General features: G+C 34.7%; 1 protein-coding gene across 23 annotated transcripts in view; it reads right to left on the reverse strand.

The window, feature by feature from the left end:
* DTNB (dystrobrevin beta) overlaps positions 1–14,627 on the reverse strand; it is a 366,632-nt gene that overhangs the window by 152,939 nt on the left and 199,066 nt on the right. For 22 of the 23 annotated variants that reach the window (XM_074300084.1, XM_074300076.1, XM_074300075.1 and 19 more), the window contains one exon: positions 5,108–5,185. In XM_074300084.1, coding sequence (XP_074156185.1) covers positions 5,108–5,185 — 78 coding nt within the window. Of the gene's footprint in view, positions 1–4,466; positions 4,632–5,107; positions 5,186–14,627 lie in introns of those variants that run through there. The other variant, XM_074300094.1, reaches the window with a different exon arrangement.

The following is a 14,627-nucleotide window of genomic DNA, read 5'->3' on the forward strand; positions in this document are numbered from 1 at the left end:
GGTTAATTTTGTAATTACTCAACTTTTGTTTCTACTTTTCAAAAGAAGAAAAAAAATTAAGAAAAACAAATTCCTGCTTTGACTTGGAAAGAGCATATAAAGACTAGTTGTTTCATGACCATATTAAATGATTTTTAAAAATCACATATGAGAAAAAAATCATTACTCCCAACTTCCATAAGAGTTTGAATCTGGGGATCAATTTTTCCTTTTATATGGCTTGGGTAAGTTCATTAACTTCCTCATAAAATTTCTTACATATCTATTTTATTATGAATTCAATACAAAATTGAATAATACACTCTTATTTCTATCATGCTCAAGCTGGCCCTTTAATTTAGAAATAAACTGAAGCCCTGTTCTGTAACTGTGGTATGCCATTTGACTTTTAATCTGTTTGTGTTTTTCTAAGGCTCAAAGACAGATAGACATACACATATACTGCCCCATTCTGACCTTTTTCCAACTTTTGAGTAACCTTTTAGAATAAAGTTCGTATTGAACAAATTTTGCCTATATCTAAGGACTGACAAGTTCTTTTTTTTTAGGCAGTTGCTGTTTTATTTCTTGATTCATCTTTTCCACTTTTCCTTTATTATTATTATTTTAGCTTTTTATGGACAAAAACATATGCATGGGTAATTTTTTAACATTGACCCTTGCAAAAACTAACAGAAGTTGGAACAGACCAACTTTTTCCCTTCTTCTCTCCACCTCCCTAGGCAGGCAGTCCCATACATGTTAAATATGTTAAAGTATATGTTAAATACAATATATGCATACATATTTATACAATTATCTTGACAAGTTCTTTATATAAACAAAGTTAAATAAAGGACAATTGTACCAGACTTGGAGAGGTAATTAAGAAAGGGCATAAATAAAAAGGAGAGAATCTATAAATAAGCATAGGGAAAAATATCTGGAGTTACATAAATATCATGGAAATGGGTTTATGGATGGATGTAATATTTAGGTCTGGAAAGAACCTTAAGGGTAACCTGGTTCAGCTTCCTTCTTTTGCAGATGAGGATAAGGAGGCCAGAGAATTTGCCAAAAATAGTATAAGTGGCTAAGCCAGATTTGGAACTCAGATCTTGTCATTCCAAATCATAGTGTTGTACAAGATGCCCCAGATTTTGTCAGGTCCTTCAAATAATTTGAGAAACCAAACTCAAATTATTTCTCCCTAAAGATTCAATTTTCTAAACTGGATTTTAGCTCCTTCAACCAATCCTCCTATGACATAATTTCTTTCTTTTTAAAATTATTATTATAGCTTTTTAGTTACAAGATATATGCATGGGTAATTATGATATATGCAATGAGCAATTAAAGTCACAGAATATCAAAAATTTCACAGGTTCTTGGAGATCATCTAGTCCAATCTGTATCTAAGAATCTTCCTTTGAAACTTTTTTTCTAATAAGAAGTCAGTTAGACTTTGCTTGCACAAGGAAGCATTTGACAAGCATGCTATCTATGCCTGAATCCTTATTGTCACTATAGTCAAGAATAATGAAGTCAGCGGTTTCTTCTCTTTCATCCCTAAATATCTCATTATATCCTATTTCTAAGTTTTCAAAAGAATAATTGATAGAGACTTACTAAATACAATCATATTTGATAATATGAACTACAAAAAATCTTGCAAGAAGGCAACAATTTAGAAGCAGGAAATGGGTGTTTCATATCAGATCTTTATACCTTTCAAAATTAAGTTCATTTTCTATTTGAGGCCAAAAGATTACAGATTTAGAGCAGGAAAGGGCTTCAGAGATCATGTAGCCCAGCACTCTCCTAAGAGCTAGTAAGGTTTGAACCAAGGTATTTCTGAAGACAAATCCAGTATTCCACCTACTACACATAATGTCACCACCTTATATTTGTTACTATGTTATTGCTGTTCCAATATCTCCTATCTACAGAGAGAGGGAAAAGCTTTTTTTTTTTTCCTGAAATCTTTGTATTTACTAGCTGCTTGCACTGTATTCATGGCACAAAAGAGATTAAGAATCCCCTGTTCCAGGACAACATCTGATTTGATATAGTCTAAAGCACAATTCTGAATTCATTCAAATTGAGAGTTTTCCCTGTGGGCTGCCTTGAATCAAGAGAAAAGAGTAAGTCTTCTGAGAATGTGCATATTGCCTAAGATTCTTCACCATTTATTATAAGTATCATGAAGAACAAATCAAGAAGCCCAAATCTATACAACAAATGCTCACATCTCATATTTTGCATCTGTGCTTAACATGCAACAATTATTCTTTGGAGAAGTCAAGTTGTTGAAACAGTATTTTGCCCCAGATTTACCCCTTTTTCTAAGTACTGTACCTCTGATCAATTTGACAAATTCAACAATCTCTTTCAAAACCCTTATCTGGCTTTTGACTAACTTATTTTGATGTCCATTCTCTAAGGCAAAAACAGGCCTACTCTAATGATTTAGGCACTCAGAAAGCTAACAATTTCACCCAGAAACCTCCTTGTTAAAATGCTAGATACTTAAAAATGTCTTCATCCAACTGAACAAGAAAATCTGATGGCAATTTTTGAATGTGATTGTTAGTTGTTATTAGCTAATTTACAAAGGTCAGATGCTAAAGAATATTAGAACTATGGCTACAGAATAACTTTTATGCCATGACCACTGACACTACTCAAACATCTCCTGCTTTCCCTTCAAGTTAACTCTCCCCCCCACCTTTTTTAAAATAACAATGGTAAGAAATGGTTACTTAGAGAAAGTAACTGCTAGAGAAGCAGCCATTTTGCTACAGTAACAAATGTAACATGTTTTATAGTCTTCTATCAGCAATTATATAAAAAAAATTTATTAAGCATCTACTTCATGCAAGATACTGTGCTAGAAGCTGGGTATACAAAGATAAAACAACAACAACAAAAACAGTCTTTGGAGGGCTTAAGAGTCTTGAAGGAAGCTAAATATTCTTTTTTTTTTCTCCCTGAGGCAATTCAGGTTAAGTGACTTGCCCAGGGTCACACAGCTAGGAAGTGTTCAGTGTCTGAAACCAGATTTGAACTCTGATCCTCCTGACTTTAGGGCTGGTGCTCTAACCACTGCACCACCTAGCTTCTCTGAAGCTAAGTATTCTAAGAGGAAGAAGTGAGGATAGATTGCATTCTAAATATCTAAAGATAGACTATGCAAAGGCAGAGAGGCACCTGGATAGATGGGCTGTAGGCAGACTGTGAATAAGAGGCTTTTTAAGAACTAGCTCAGATATGCAGCAGTATTGGCTCAACCAAAAATTTAAATGACATACATACATAGAAGGATGGATCTTGTGATAGATTTCTTCCTTGTATAATCTGTGGGCTGACTTTATGGTGACATAACTTTGCCTCTTAGTTCTGAAATGGCAAAGTTCCTGTATTGTATTTTTTGTTTGTTCCCATCTGAAACTGCCCTTCAAAGTAAAACCCCAAATGTGTGTGTTTCATACAAAAAATCTGGACAATAAAGACAGGAAAATTTCTCTGGCACATCTAGAGAGTGAGGAAAGATTTGGTTATGTTGAATTCTCCAAATCTAAGGCTTTATAACATATGAACATTTTTCAGTTAAGCCTCAAGCACAAAAGGGTATCTCTTATTTTGCCAGCTTAGGATAGCATAATTTAAAGGGAGAAGACATTTTGGAAATCTCCTGGCCCAACCCCATCATCACTTTGCAGATGAAGAAACTCAGGAACAGAGAGGCTCGGTTACTTTCTAGAGATCTTCTTGGAGGGGCCTGGCTGCCCTGCTGTCCAAATGTGGAAGTTGAACTGGTCACTTGCTAGAAGCCCACGTGCTAGGATTAATAAGACTAAAAAGAAACCAAATATATCTTCCCAACTGCTATCCAACTCACCAGAAAGGAATTTGTGCCTGACAGGCAGGTATTCACATTCAGGTAAAACAAATTTGCAGGACTTAGTGTCTTTAAGTGGATCCTATATAATCTGCTTGTGCCTGCTATTATAGGTTTTGAACTCATTTAATTCTGGAATATTCAGTATTGTGTCATACTCTTTCTCTCTGGGGATAACTATATATTGAAGATAACTATATATTGAAACCAATATAATAACATGTAAGGATACTCTAAGTAACTTTAGAGAACTAAGATAGTTAAATGACATAAAATGATTTTCTGAAGGTGAAACTTAGGGAATGGGTTACTATTTTTTTCTATTTTTTTCCCTGCCCAAATGATAATTTCAAGAAAAAATTCTTCAATTACTATATATACATTCCTGAAGAATTTCTGCTTTGCTATGATATAGATAAATGGATAAGGAGCCATTCTATATTGCTCTCTCAGTCCTGAAGGAAGAGACAAAACTTGAGATAAATGAACAAAAAGCACTGTTCTCAATGCCTTGACAGTTCCTCCTCGCAGAAATGGACTTAAGCGCTTGACTAAAGATGTATGTACACTTTAGAATCATAGGTTATTAGAGCTAGAAGAAACATTAGGAATGGTTTTATTAAGTTGTCCTCATGATTTACATACCAGCAAATTGAAGCTGAAATGAATAAACAAACTTGTTAAAGTTCTAACAACTAGTTAGCAGAGAGAATTCAGGAAATTTGAATAACGTTCCATGACAGGATGCTTTCTGCAAGAATGATCAAAAGGAAGTTAAGATGGTTAACTCAAGAAATATACTTCAGAAATCAAAATAGATCTTCTTGGAGTCAAAGAACTAAATTCTATACTTGCTATACTTCTTAGATGAAACTAAGTGGGTCCTACCAGCCATCACCAAAGCGAAGGTATACATAAACATAAGCTTAGAAATGCCATATTAAATACTTGAAACTATCTACAACATTCACAATGAAATGGTGAATTAAAACTTCATGAAAATTCTTTTTTTTGGGGGGAAAAGATGCTCCTAATATACTTGATCTGCCCTACCACAATAAGCTAAAAGTTTGCTATAAGACTCAAATGAGATAGTCATTTGATTATATACAAGCACTATATACTATATAAAGCTCTTTGCCAACCTTAAAATGTCGAGTCGTATTGCTTTTATGTTATCATTAACACTGCCCTCAAGATCAAGGAACCAGGCAACAATACACATACCTTTTGGTGGGAGTAGGTACTCCAGAGGACATATGACTAACCACTGTATCATTCATGTTGGTCAGAGGGCGAGGAGGGCTGGAAGAAAAGATATTTTATATCTATTAATCACTATTTTTATGACTTAACATATGAAAGAAAGCGACAAAGACAAAAGAAACAACCCTTTGTCAGATGTGACAAGCTTATGGGATGCAAACAGATATGGTACAGCAAAATTTTAGCATAAATTAAATGTAAGCCAGATCTTCTTTCAGGGGCCTCATAGATTTTATTTCAATGATTATGCAAATAACTTTAAACATTTTATCAAAAAGATGCCACTAAATGTCGTTTCTGCTGTTTTAGAGAACTGAGATGCTAGATAGGCATCTACACTTAGCCACCATATGGGGGCAGTATGCCAGACATGCCACAATACAGCAAGACTGGCTCTTACATTAAATTACCAGATAGTGGTTCTACATTTGCATTCATCACCTCACATAGGTTTATAATCACAAATTTTCACTTTTCATTATATAAAAACAGTTAACATTAATAAATCAATTAATTATAACTTTAAAGAAACATTAAAATCAAAGAGAATCCTCCAAATCACTGATTCTTGATTTTAAATATGAAGATATTTTTAATATAAAATTTTCTTCCTAGACTCTTACTTGACCTTAGTTATATTATTAGTATTAATTTACAAAAGAAAAAATGATCAAAACCTACTTTGAATTCAGAAATTCTATTAAAAGAATGTTTTATTAAACTTAATATTATCTATCAATATCAATCAATATATATTTATTAATGCTAGCTATGTGCCAGGCACTGTCCTAATTCCTAGGGACATAGAAAAAGCAAAAGGCAGCCCTTGCCCTCAAGGAGCTTATAATCTAAAGGAGACAACATGCAAACAAAATTTTCAAAGCAGGATATTTACAAAATGAAAAAGAAATACTTGACAGAAGGCAACAGAATAGAAGATTACTAGTAGGAGATTTTAGTTGGAAATTAAAGTCAGTAGTTAAAGTAGAGGGGAGAGTATTATTGGCATGGGATACAGCTAGGGAAAATGCCTAGAGCCAAGAGATAAAGTGTCTTGTTGATGCAATAGCCAAAAGGCCAGTGTAACTGGCTTGAAAAGTATGTGATGGGGAGACTGGAAAGGTAGGAAAAAGGCTAGATTTTGAAGAGCTTTGAATGTTAAGTAGAACATTTTGTTTTTGATCCTGGAGGCAATAGGGAGCCATTGGAGTTTATTGAGTGGGGGAGAAGCATGGTCAGATATATGCTTTTAGCATAGCTAAATGATAAATGAATAGCAATGTAAAAAGACTTTAGACTTTGGAGGAGGAATGGCAGCTTTATTCCTATCATATAAAATAACACAAGGAAAAAGTGCTATAATTTAAGTCATTCATAAATGATATGAAGAAAATGAATAAGGAAACATGCAAAGAGTTAATTCTTTCCTCTCTCCTTTCCCCTCCAAGTTAAAAAAGGTCCACTGCTATAGATTATCTATGCTACCCAAACCATATACTACTTTCAAGACTGATATGATCGGGAGACACTTGCTTCTAAGGTTAACCTTTTCTCTGTTTCCAATGCAGTTCTCCAGTCCCAGGCCCAAAGCCTCTTGTCCTGTTGCCACAGCTTATATCAACTGGCAAGGGCACAAACAACAATGCTGGACCTTCTGATGGGAAGGCATTGTCAGTAAGCATAGATTATTTCTAGGACTAGAGAGAAAATTGCCTGAGATAAATATACTGAGAAGGACTATTTAAAAGCAGAACACTGATTGGCTAATACTTGGCTAACAGCATTGCAGTATCAGCTCAGTATATAAATGTTTTCAGTTTTGAAAGAAATGACAGATAAATTATAAATCAATTAAGGGAAGATTATATAAGAATTGTCTGAATCACAAATGAGAGAAACGCGGTATTTTTTAGTTTCACATGTTAAAGATGGGTGGTTACTGCTTTTAAAGCATTAGAAGTAATTTAAGAGGAAGGGTAAGAGATAAAGGTAGAAGAAAGAGAAACTTGAGCATAGAAGTAGTCAAAGACAAAGGGTATAGAAGATGAGAAAAAAAGTCAAGATGTTTAGAAAAGAGAAAGCTAGAAGATGTGCTAGGTGGAAGAAAGACATTGCTTTGCAGAGAACTGACTGCTTCAAAAAAAGGTAAGGATGCTCTTTAGTGTTTCCTACGCCCAAAGAAAGGGAGATTCTTAGGGTTTATCTGTGAAGCCTTTTCCTGCCATCTCTAGTTTTTTAAAGAAGCACAGGGAGAAAAGACAGAATTTGCATTTACTTTGCTATGAAGAGAGATGTGACTTTGCTAGCCATTGACTAGATATAACACAATGAACCATTTGAAGAGAATATAAGGCTCTATTATTATAGGTGGAGAAAGAGAAACTTCTCAGAACCCCAAAGCAAGTTTGACAAAATTTGATAGTTCTTAAGATTAAGAAATGTCTTGCATTGAAAGAGTGTAACACTTTTACGGCATCCTACCAAGTATGACTATGCACTAAAAGAATCTATCACTGATTCAGTAGCCTAAGAGGTGCAAAAATCTCTATTCAGAAAGAAAGTTGTGAAGACCAGAAGAGGAACAGATAAAAGAGATGTGATTTTACCCAGTAGGTAGGTTTTTAAAGTTCTCTCCATGGGTATGAGTTGTCCTGGGCATATGGTTTTCTCTGTTTTACCCATATGTCTCCCTGCTATCTATTTCTGTACGTGCACACATGCATGCATGCACACACACACACACACACACACACCATAAACAACACTCTTGGGATGATATCAATTGTTAAAAAGAGGAGTAAAATTTACATGTTCGGCTTTTACCTCTCTCCTATGCTCTAATCTTACATCAACAAGTGCTTACTGGCCATTTCAAATTGAATGTCCCATAAGTATCACAAATTCAAATTATCCAAGGCATAACAATATTTTTCCCCTAAGCATCCACACACAACTTTCTAACGTTCCTATTTCTTTTAAGACAACTTTTGAGTTCTTGAGATTATCAATTTCAGTTATACACAATTCCTCCCCATCAAAAAACATGTATTAAACACCTATTATGTCCCAAGTAGTGTACAAGTAAAGCCTCTCCCTCACACTGATGAGAATTAGATAAGGGGTACCTAAATGAAATTGAGGTCTAGTGGCATGTTCGGGATACAGGTCAAAATAGGGCTCCCCTGCAGCCCCTTTGGATTTGGTGCAAGGATACAAAGTTAAATAGCAGCACGAGAGTTCTCTGTAAAGGAATTTACAGACCCGAAAACCTAGATTGATAAAAGAGGTTTATTGTGGGGTTTGGAAGTAAAGTTTAGTTAGTAAAGTTGAGGGTAGAGATAAGAGGGCACCAGAGCTACAGAGCCAGTGGGCAGAAACCCTTGACATGATTGGCATAAGGATGCTATGTTTGGGACTTCTACAAAGAGTGGACTCCAGTTTCCCTCTTTTATAATGGGGGGGGAGGTTTGGTAATCTTGAAGGGGCATGTGGGTGGAGTCCCAGATTGGCTCTTGGCTGGGTGTCAGCCAGGGTTAGAATATGAATAGAATTCAATGGGTTTTTATATAAGGAACTGTTTGTGATTGGGGTGGGGGTTGGGAAACCTGAGCAGATCGTTAGAATGGGGGCTGGGACAGCCTAAGTTGGCTCAGATCCAAAGAGGGCTGGGAGAGCCTGGATATCTCCCAATGGAATTCATGGGGGTTGGGAATCAAAAAGGAATCTTAACCCACATCAACACCATACTAGGCAGTGTCTACCTTCACAGCATTTCTTATATCTCCCTTTTTCTCTATTCATATTTTCTCAATTCAATATTCTAGTCATGGATTAACATTAATTTATGTAATAATCTCCTCATTGGTCTCCCTGATTTTAAGTTTCTCTTTTTTCTAAATTATCTTCTATACTGTTGTGCCACAGTCTCTTGAGCTGTTCTACCTCAGTTTCCCTGCACTAGTTTCCCTCATTGTCCTGACTGAGTTTCCCTGAATTGTTCTATCTCAGTTTCCTTAACTGTTCTGCCTCAGTCCCTTAAGTCTTAAACCCTGCCCTGGTTCCTTAAGACTGAAGACCATTTGCTCTAAAGTTATAAATTGTCAATGGGAGATGAGGAGCAGATCAGACTTCCTGACTCCTAGCTCCTTCTGTCCCCAAGAATTTATGACACTGCCCCTTTAAGATATTCCAAAAGATAAGACTATCACAGATACTTCACTGACATCTTGACTTCTGTTATTTAAACATCCTGACTCTGGCTTTTAGTAAAAGTTTATAACTTCCCCCCATCCTGATTTTCCCGCTTTTTCCTCTCCTTTGTCTGAAGAGCTATAAAAGTGTTCATGGTTCCCCCATTCATTACTGGACACTTTAAGACAAGAGTCCTGTCCAGTCAATTAAACTCTCCAATTAATAAAATATTTAAGAAAACTCTCTAATCTCTATCTTGCCTCAGTTTCTCCGGCATTACAATACAACTACCAAAGGGATATTCCTAAAGCACAGGTCACCTTCCTGCTCATAAACTCCAGAGATCACCCAATAGTTCTAGGATCAAATAAGAACTCCTCTGTTTAGCATTTAAAGCCTTCGACAACATGGTTCACATCTATTCTTTCAGTCACATCACACAATACTTCTTTTATATATTCTATAGTTCAGACAAGGCATTTAGGTTGCTCAGTGCTGGGCCTAGAGTTAGGCAGATTCATCTTCCTGAGTTCAATTCTGGCCTCCGACACTTATTAGCTGTAGGACTCTGGGCAAGTCACTTAATCCTGTTTGCTTCTTCAGTTTCCTTATCTATAAAATAAGTTGAAAAAAGAAATGGCAAACTGTTCTAGTGTCTCTGCCAAGAAAATCTCACATCAGGTCAAGAAGAATCAGATACAACTAAAATGATTCAACCATAGTAACACCAATATAGCCAATTTGTGTTTGACTAATATTCCCTTTCCTTTCTTGCTGCTTTGGTCCAGACTACCCAATCACCAATCCACTCCCTCTTCTAGACCAGGGATAAGTTTCCTTTTCATCTCAGCTTTTTAGACTCTCTAGTTTCCTTTAAAATTCAAATCAAATATAACTTTCTGCATGAACCTTTTCCTGATCCCTTCCTTTCTCTCTAGCTGCTAGCAATTCCTCCACCAAAACTCCTTAGTATTTATTTTAAAATTATTTTGTCTCTTACCTTTATATGTATACATTCTCTCTCCCAAAAGAAAGAATTCTTTGAAGACACAGACTGTTTTTTTTTTTTTTTGCTTGCTTGTTTGTTTGTTTTTAATACAGTGCCCTCCATATTTTAAGTGCCTAAAAAATGTTTGCTGATTGGTCTGACTGATCTGAAATTTAAGTTTCTTCCTTTGTAACTTTCACTCATTGCTTTCTATGGCCAAACAGAACAAACTGAATCCCTCTTCCTTAGGATAGCCATTCAAAAACTTGAAGATACTATCTCCATTTCCTTCAACAAATCTTCCTAAAACATGGCCTCAAGGCCTTCCCCATTTTAGTTGCCTCCTTTGAATACTCTTTAGATTATCAATGCCCTTCCTAAACTGGTGTCCCAAAACAAACATATTCCTCCACATCTGGTAGGATCAGAGCTGAAAACTAGAGGACTATCATCTTCACTCCAACCCCCACCCCCTATCCCACCACTGAAATTTATGTTTCTCTTAAGGAAGCCAAGATTTACATTAGTTTCTTTACTTTATCTCACTCATGACTCATGTTACAATTACAATTTACTAAAGTTCCCAGATACTTTTCAGACAAATTGCTCTCTTAACATGCTTTGCCCATCTTGTACTTGTAAAGCTAATTTTTTGTACCCATATATAAGACTTTAAACTTACTCTAATGAAATTTCATACCTGACTTAGCACAGTGTTCTACTTTGTCAAATCTTTTTGGATCCTGACTTTGTTACACAGTATATTAGTTGTCCCATCTAATTTCATATTACTTGTGAATTTGAATATTATAGTCTCCAAGTTTTTAATCCAATACGCTGATAAAATATTAAATAGCATATAGACAGGCAGAGGTCTTTAGGGCACTCCTCTAGAAAATTTTTTCAAACTGACATGGAATCATTTCGTCCAAATTAATCAACAAACATTAATTACATGACTACCTTGTGGTAGACATTGTATTAAATACTACAGATACAAAGCCAAAAGTAAAACAGTTCTTACTTTCAAGAACATTCTATTCTAATCAAAGAAACAACATATGTATATATATATATATATATATATATATATATATATATATATATATATGATATATAAAGGAAAATTCAAGATAATCTTGATAGTATATCCAATTACTAATCATGACAGCTAATATTTCCAGTCTATTTTGAAGATAAATAATATTTTTTTATTCTGATAGTATTCTAATACAAGTGTTTAATCACTATTTGAATGCATGGGATATACTTTCTTGGACAACTTCCTTGTCTATAAGTACAGATACTTTTTTTAAACAAATGCCACTGCCAAATCCTCTTTGCTCATTAAACTGCTACTATGCCAGGTTCTCTGAAAAGAACCTTACAAATATTATGCCATGTGAAATTTATAGCAACCTTGGAAGATGGGTGTTATTATGATCTACCTTATACTTGAGGAAACTGAGGCAGAGTTTAAGTGATTTGCTCAGGGGCAGCTAGGTGGTGCAGTGGATAGAACACCAGCCCTGAAGTCAAGAGGACCTGAATTCAAATTTGACCTCAGATACTTAACGCTTCCTAACTGTGTGACCCTGGGCAAATCATTTAACCTCAATTGCCTCAGGAAAAACCAACAACAACAAAAAAACTTCTCATAATTAATTCACAGAATAAAATAGTAAATGTTTGAAGTCAGAATTCAATGTAATTCTTCTTAACTCCAGACCTTTGTTCCCTCCACTGTGTCTTCTATCTCCTTAAAAAGGTTTTATTTTTATTTTGTTTCTTATATTACAATAGTTATTCCAAGTATCCTTCCCAACCCTGACTTCCAGAGAGTCATCCTATATAACAAATCATATTGTCACAAAGAAAAAGAAGACAGCATAATTGATAAATATATTGAAAAGATTTGAAAATATGTTAATATGGAAATGAAGGATTCCTACCAAATTCCTTTTATGATGCAGACATGATACCTAAACCAGGTAGGATGAAAAAAGAGAAAGAAAATTATAGACCAATCTCCCTAATGAATATTGATGAAAGATCTTATATTAGCAAAGAGATTACAGAAAATCATCCCCAGGATAATACACCATGATGAAGTAGGATTTATACCAGGAATGCAGGGCTAATTCAATATTAGGAAAACTATTAGCATAATCAATTATATCAATAACTAAATTAATAAAAACTATATGATTATCTCCATAGATGCAGAAAAAAAACATTTGATAACATCCAACTCCCATTTCTATTAAAAATACTAAAAAGTATCAGAATAAATGGACTTTTCTTTAAAATAGTCACTATTTAAAACAATCAGCAAGCATCATATGTAATGAGGATAAACTGGAACTATTACCAGTAAGATCAGGGGTGAAACAAGATTGCTTACTACAACCATTACTAATCAGTATTGTGTTAGAAATGCTAGCTTTGGCAATAAAAGAAGAAAAAGAGATGAAGGGATTAGAGTAGGTAATGAGGAAATAAAATTATCATTCTTTGCGGATGATATGATGGTATACTTAGAGAACCCTACAGAATCAAGTAAAAAACTATTAGAAATAATCCACAACTTTAGCAAAGTTGCAGGACATAAACTAAACCCAGATAAATCATTAGCATTTTTATACATCACTAACAAAATCCAACAGCAAGAGATACAAAGAGAAATTTCATTTAAAATAACTGTTGCTAGTATAAAATATTTGAGAATCTATCTGCCAAGGGAAAATCAAGAACTACATGAGAAAAACTACACAACACAGTCCACACAAATAAAATAAAATCTAAACAGTTGGAAAAATATCAAGTGCTCTTGGATAGGTCGAGCAAATATAATTAAGATGACAATACTATCTAAACTAATCTATTTATTTAGTGCTAGACCAATCAAACTCCCAAGAAACTATTTTACTGACCTAGGAAAAAAACCCAACCAAATTCATCTGGAAGAACAAAAGGTCAAGAATTTCAAGGGAATTAATGGGGAAAAAAAAAACACAGTGAAGGTGGCCTAGCTGTACCAGATCTAAAACCATATTATAAAGCAGTGGTCATCAAAACCATTTGGTACTGGCTAAGAAATAAGAGCAGTTGATCAGTGGAATAAGTTAGGTTCAGAGAACAAAATAGTCAATGACTATAGCAATTCTAGTATTTGATAAACTCAAAGACCCCAGCCTTTCGGATAAGAATTCACCATTTGACAAAAACTATTGAGAAAATTGGAAACTAATATAGCAAAAACTAGGCACTGACCCACATCTAGCATCACATACCAAGATAAGATCTAAATGGGTTCATGATTTAGACATATATAAATAAAACATATATATATATAGAGAGAGAGAGCATATATATTAAGTTAAAATTTTTTGTACAAATAAAACTATTGCAGACAAGATTAAAAGGAAAGCAATAAACTGGGAAAATATTTTTACATTCAAAAATTCTGATAAAGACCTAATTTCTAAAATATATAGAGAATTGACTCAGATTTATAAAAATTCAAGCCATTCTCCAATTAATAAATGATCAAAGATAATCAACAGATAACTTTCAGATGAAGAAATTGAAACTATTTGTAATCATATGAAAAGGTGCTCCAAATCACTATTGATCAGAGAAATGCAAATTAAGACAATTCTGAGATACCACTACATACCTGTCAGATTGGCTTAGATGACAGAAAAAGATAATGATAATTGTTTGAGGGGATATGGGAAAACTGGGACACTAATACATTGTTGGTGGAACAGTGAATGGATCTAATCATTTTGGAGAGCAATTTGGAACTATGCTCAAAAAGTTATCAAACTGTGCATACAATATGGCCCAGCAGTATTTCTACTGGGCTTAAATCCCAAAGAGATCTTAAAAGGAGGGAAAGGGACCCACATGTACAAAAATGTTTGTGGCAGACCTTTTTGTAGTGGCAAGAAACTGTAAACTGAATGGATGCCCATCAGTTGGAGAATGGCTGAATAAATGATAGTATATGAATGTTATGGAATATTATTGTTCTGTAAGAAATGACCTGTAGGATGATTTCAGAGAGGCTTGGAGAGACTTACATGAACTGATACTAAGTGAAATGAGCAGAACCAGGAAATCATTTTACATGGCAACAACAAGACTATATGATGATCAATTCTGATGGACGTGGCTCTCTTCAACAATGAGATGATTCAAACCAGTTCCAATTGTTCAGTGATGAAGAGAGCCATCTACTCAGAGAGAGGCCTGTGGGAACTGACTGTGGACCACAGCATAGTATTCTCACTCTTT

This window comes from Sminthopsis crassicaudata, chromosome 3 (genome assembly GCF_048593235.1).
Source record: "Sminthopsis crassicaudata isolate SCR6 chromosome 3, ASM4859323v1, whole genome shotgun sequence".
NCBI classification, from domain to species: Eukaryota; Metazoa; Chordata; class Mammalia; order Dasyuromorphia; family Dasyuridae; genus Sminthopsis; species Sminthopsis crassicaudata.